This window comes from Palaemon carinicauda, chromosome 22 (genome assembly GCF_036898095.1).
Source record: "Palaemon carinicauda isolate YSFRI2023 chromosome 22, ASM3689809v2, whole genome shotgun sequence".
Lineage (NCBI taxonomy): Eukaryota > Metazoa > Arthropoda > Malacostraca > Decapoda > Palaemonidae > Palaemon > Palaemon carinicauda.
The window spans coordinates 66495692-66502044 of record NC_090746.1 but is presented as its reverse complement, the minus strand read 5'-3'; the positions used below and the strand labels follow the sequence as shown (position 1 = coordinate 66502044).

At 31.7% G+C, this 6353-nt stretch overlaps 1 protein-coding gene across 1 annotated transcript in view; it reads left to right on the top strand.

Moving 5' to 3' along the window:
• The window catches only part of LOC137616504 (5-phosphohydroxy-L-lysine phospho-lyase), a 48490-nt gene that overhangs the window by 18418 nt on the left and 23719 nt on the right, over positions 1-6353 (top strand). Inside the window, exons 2-4 of the mRNA XM_068346326.1 lie at positions 3516-3634; positions 4879-4984; positions 5875-6003. Of these exons, the coding sequence (XP_068202427.1) occupies positions 3516-3634; positions 4879-4984; positions 5875-6003 (354 nt within the window). The remainder of the gene's footprint in view (positions 1-3515; positions 3635-4878; positions 4985-5874; positions 6004-6353) is intronic.

Sequence of the window (6353 nt, the reverse complement as noted above, 5' to 3'; positions counted from 1 at the left end):
CAGAGGATTCCCTAACACCAACAAGCAGTCAACTAGTCTAGGCCTACGACGTCAATGACCTTAGATGTCAGGATGCCTGAAAACCTTAAATCAATCAATTAGTCTAGGCCTATATCATTAACACATTAAACACACCCACAATTCAGTGGAAATGTTCTGAACTTCTGAAGATGAAATTAGGAACTAACATTCTAATATTCTAAAGTAGTCTATCTAGTCTTAAAGGTAACAAATCAAGAAATGATTCCGTTAACTTATAATTTTGAAGGCTTACCGTCTCTTGCATCTACTGTAAAAACCAAGGCGGATTGGGTTATGTGATACTTTCGAAATAAAAGCAAAAATGTCTGGCGTTCCTCTTGCAAATGTATCTATAATTCCCTTTTTCGCTTTTTATGGGGATCATCAGGGGTTAATCACTCCTATTTTCACTTCACTTCTTAATTAGTTGACGGAAAAAAAAAAATTCAACAATCACTAGAGCACTTGATCTAAGGATTAGTGTCTACATAGCGAGTCAGTAGTTAACTAACCTGTCGTTAGTCGATTCGTTACCTCAACTTTAGTTAGTATTGTACGTTTTTCGTAGTTTCTTTTCAACGGCACATCGATTGTTTTTTTTTATTGACTTTAATTTCCTTTTGTTTTAAATGGGAGAAAACAAGAGCCTAAGTTAACAACTATATAGGTCATCTTAATCGACAGACCCATTGCTATAAAATTTCTGTTATTTTTATTTTCTTCTTGGTGAAGTGGAAGTTTGGTAGGTTTAGACGGTTCATTCATGAACATTAAGATTCAAAGGTTTCCATCAACTTAACTACACACTTTGCTTCCAAACAACTTTTAGTTTAAACAAAGGAATGTTATGAAAGAAAATTGTTTTGAATTATTAAGAACATTAAAAGAAAAAGTTTAGTCCCAATGTCAGTGGACTATCATGGATTCCACGTTTCAGAGTGGAAGGGCCTAACATTGTAAATTATCTTCCATCAGCAGTCATCATTGGTTTCTTACATGGTCTTTTCTTTCAAAATGTCAGATGACCTCTTCATTGCTAATTAGAGATATACGTAATCGTTCTTTGATGAAATTTAATTATTGTTCATGAACATGTTTAACGTCCTGTCTCTGTTTCGTATAACTTGTTTATTGTAATATGATTTCCTTTGCTTCCTTGAGCATAAAAGTTAAACAAAAAATCCCTCATGTTTATTGCAGCTATTCTAAGAGGGAATGGTTAGGCTATCCTAAACATTATCTGTAAACCTTAGATAGGTCTCTGGCCTACACTCATCATTTAAACAGAACAAATAACCATTATACAATATAGATAACAGAAATTGAACGGATTTCACCAGTCATCAAGGACACGGCGCATATGTGTTATCAGTTGTTGTCACAAAATTTATGATTTATCACTCCAATTCTTAAGAGATTTCTGAATTTTCAAATCTTTGTGTCTGCGAGGTCTCCAACGTCCATCCTACAATTTCGAGTGTGAGAACAGAGATAACGAAACAGATATCCTTTTGTAATCTCAATCATGTAGGGGGTCCCTTATTATTCTACTTGCTAACAAGAGAATGCACACAAAAAACACGCGCGCGCGCGCGCACACACACACACACACACACACACACATATATATATATATATATATATATATATATATATATATATATATATATATATATATATATATATATATATATATATATATATCTGTGTGAGGGGTGCATAACCTTTTACATATGAATGCGATACACAATTATTTGTATACACAATGTGTACAGATAATTGTGCACCATATTCATATGTATATGATCACACAAACATATGTATACATACACATACAACAGGCAGCAATCAGCTTAAAAGCATGTAGGCTTTCTAGTGGTGTTTCACATTACCCTTAATATAGCACAATAAGGCCATACTTGCATTATGCTGCCAAAACAGTTATGGCAAGGCATTTTCCTTACGATCATCATTGCTTCAGGTGCACTTACTCCTTTGTACTGCATAGGCATTTCCAAACAACAACAATAACTTCCACTTTTTTTTGTATTGTCATACTTAAAGAAACAATTGAAAAAGTAATTGTATACATCCAAACTACAGAAGATATTCTAGCATTTATACATACAAATTACAGAAGTTATCCAGTATTTATACATAAAAACTAGTTAGTCAAATATTTATACATGCAAACTAGATAAGTTATTCTTGTATTTATAAATACATTTACGTAGTCTAGTATTTATACATACAAACTAAAGTTCGTCTATTATCTATACATACAAAATTCAGAGGTTAGGCCAGTATATTTTTATACAAACTATTTGTTAGCCTATTTCTTATACAAACTAAAGTTAGTCTAGTATTTATTCATAAAAACTAGAGAAGCTAACTTGTATTTATACATACAAACTACAGAAGTTGTTCTTAGTATTTATAAATTGCAAACCATAGTTGTGAGATGACCTCGCCCGGATTTTCCAGACATCGCGACATTGGCACATACAGTTGAACCTCATTGTGCCTGCTCATCAAAGCAGCAAATCTTACTCCTGGGTGTTAGTTGACTGTTGTAGGTTGCAGTCAAAATGGAGAGCTACTAACCTCAAGCGCTTACCAAATTGTTATTGAGGGGAAAAAAATTGCTATGTTCATATCAATTTCTGTGATAACATCTACCAGCAAGGAAAATACGATATCAATTTCTGAGATAACATCTACCAGCAAGGAAAATGCGATATCATAGTGGCTGCTTAAATGGGTAGAAAATGAAGGATATAATTATACAAAAAAAAAAAAAAAAAAAAAAAAAAAAAAAAAACTATGGAATTAAGGAGTATTATGTCAAACGTCCACAAATTGATCACAGAATGACTTTTAGAAGATTCTTGATGTAGTTAAAATCATATGTACATTCTCTGTTCTTATGCAGTTAAAATCACATGAATATTCTCTGTTCTTATCCAAGAACAATAAAAAAAAAAATACTTTGCGTTTAGTGTCCTCCGTGACATGATTATAATCATTTGGCAAATTGCTTCCTTCAAAAAGTGCATTTCACTTCGATCAATTCATAAACCATTATTTAGTGAAGATTCGACACTTACAAAAAGATTTATTCCATCATTAAAATAAAGTTTGTTGTAAACTTCGAATGGTTAATTTTCAGTGAATATAAAAATTAAACTTGATCCAACACTAATAAAGAGCAGAATGACCTGAAGGCAACTTTAGTTATTAAGCAATATAAAAGAACCTATCAAATTTCAATTTCAAGTTTGGTATTTTAATATAAATATTTAACAACAAAAATTCTTGACTTGTAAATTTTATTGCATATACCGGTATTCTGACCAATTCACTACAATACTGTATAAAAGTTAAAAGTCTTTAGAAGTTTATAATCTTTATCATGTGTTCTCAATTCAGAATACTTGCTTATTTTTAGCAAAGATAATACACCCAATATGAAATAATACTTACTCTTGTTACAGTCCATCATGCAAGCTATTTTTCCGGAGTGACCCCCTGAAGATTGTAAGGGCATCGGGGTGTTACATGTATGACGAAGAGGGTGACCGGTATTTGGACTGCATTAATAACGTGTGTCATGGTAAGTCAGTGTTGAAATATTTTGAATGCTGTATAATTTAATCATACAATGATGCTCAAAAGTCTGATAATTACTGTATGTGATTCTTTGTTTAGTTAATCTAAAAATGTGGCTTGACAAGTCAGATGTATTGTAAGTGTCATAGTAAGTTGTTAGTTGTACAATTATGTGACTCTCGGTAAGTTCCAGGTAAGTCAGTAATATAATAATGTAGCTTGATAAGTTAGATGTATTATGCGTGTCATAGTAAGGTAATCATATAAAAATGTGAGTCTGGCTAAATCAAATTACCTCATTATTCCTGTGGTTTAGTTGCTGGCACTCATAATAGATAATTTCTTTTCATTGCATGAATAATACAGTACATGCACTGACTTATTGATTTACATTCCTTTTTATCTATATTTCTTTTAAGAGTTTTGAAGGTTACGGAAATTATATGGAATAAACTTCTTGTTTACTGTAATTAACGAACCGTGTGTGACTGAATTTTGTATTTGGGGTATTGCAAAGAAATCAATCCTCACAGGTACAATACATTTAAGGAAACATACTTTAATCATTAACATTATTTTCAATTTTGAATCAGGCCTAATCTCATCATTTTAGCTTATCGTTTATTCCAATAATATATATCTTTGATCATATAACAATCAATCAAGTGAATCGATTAAAAAAAATCTGCCTTGATTTGTATTATTTTGTAAATTTCTTTAATGTTGGAAGTTGGCATTATCAATGCATAATCAAGATAATATTTCATAATTTGAATCCAGACTTTTTTCCACATCTCATATGTAATACAGTATTTATTTTTCTATTACTGTAAACCATTGCTTAATTCACTATAGAGAAGTTCCTGGGTTTGTAAATTATATACAAAAAGGAGTTTATTTTTGTTACCTCGCACCTATAATCTACTAGAACAAACACACTTTTAATAACTTTAAAATATAAAAGAATTTAATACCAATTGTCATTCTTAACTTTCCTACTGCCTTTTGTATGGACTCTTAGACGCTATGTAAATTAGCATTTCTATAAGTTGTATTTGAATTGTAATTTCTCAACTTGAAGCTAACCTAAGACATGCAATATTTCCATGTATCCAATCAACAACCATTAGAAACCCTTTCGATTGATGTGGCGCCTATTGTAAGAATTAATGGTTCACACTAAGGCCCCTCATTCCAAGGGACTGAGTGAAACCATTGAATTAATATTCTAATAAATTCCTTTTTCAGTGGGACACTGTCATCCACATGTGGTGGCAGCTGCATGCAAGCAAATGGCCATCCTGAACACAAACAGTCGCTTCTTACATGACAACTTGGTTCTTTATGCAGACAAGTAAGATTTTAAAACTACTAAGTTTCTAGCCACAAACTGATGAATCGTTTAATATTGTGGAAATTGGGTCATAAAGCACAATGCTAGGGCCATGGAGACCATTAAATGACGAAGTTTAACGGGAGGCAAATCTTGCCTGTTTCACTTTTGAAGGAGAAAGTCAAAAGAAGGTGGATGACAAGGTAGAATAAAGGAGGTTGAAACCCATAAACTACAAGAATTAGCATAAATCTCTAAATAGTTTAACTTCATTATTAAAAGAATACTGTTTAATATCATGGATATCAAAAAGATGAATTTCCCAGAAGTGTTTATTATTGCCATGGTTAAAAGTAGCTTAAATGAGACTTAGTGAAAATGTGCTTATATCTAAGTAAATGGGACATTTATCAATTAAATACAGTATCTTCTAGTACAGAATAATAAACAACTAGAACAATAACAAATGTTTTGCATTTAAGAGAAATCATGATTCAAAAGGGTATGACTAATTTTAAAGCAAAACCAAGTCAAAAGGAAGAATTCATTCTAAAAGAAATCATCCCTTGCTTTGTGAGGATTCACATGGCATGACTTCCTTTGCTAGATGTTTTTAAGATTGTGTAAATCCATTTCATCTTTCATATTCCCTGCATGCCACATAATCCATACAGTCTTCAAACTCAATGATGAACAGTACAGTGTTCTGTATTGTCTGATTAAGATGAAATGTAGGTAATTTGCTCTAATTTGAAGACCCATTCTTCAATTTCGTTTTGGCATTAGATACTTATCAGCAATGATATATATAATAAAAAGAGATAAAAAACATTTCGTAACACTGTATTATAGATGTTTTGATAATCCTTGAATTTATGACAAAATTAATTGCTTTCATTTCTTTCCAACAGATTGACAGCCACATTCCCAAAGCAACTGAATGTCTGTTTCTTCGTAAATTCAGGAAGTGAAGCCAATGACCTAGCGATAAGATTAGCAAGAACTCACACTGGACATAAGGACATCATAACTTTAGATCAGTAGGCTATCAATTCTAAACAAACTAGTAATTGCACAGAAGGTCCTCGACTTACAAACATTTGGAGATACAAACACAAATCCAGCTGAAATCATAAATCGCAGATATTGTATCAAAACTTGTATATTGTAATCGGATAAAGGAATTCTATAATAAAACATTGTTCAATTTAATACAGTAAGTAAAATGACATTTGCAATAACCTGATATTTATTACACATGAAACAGGATTATTTATAGAATTTTATAGCTGCAAATTGTAGGTATGTGAGTCAGATTAGGCCTACCTTGGGCCAAATTTTAACCAAATTCTACTTACAAACAGCTTGGAACCTATTAAGTTTGAAAGTT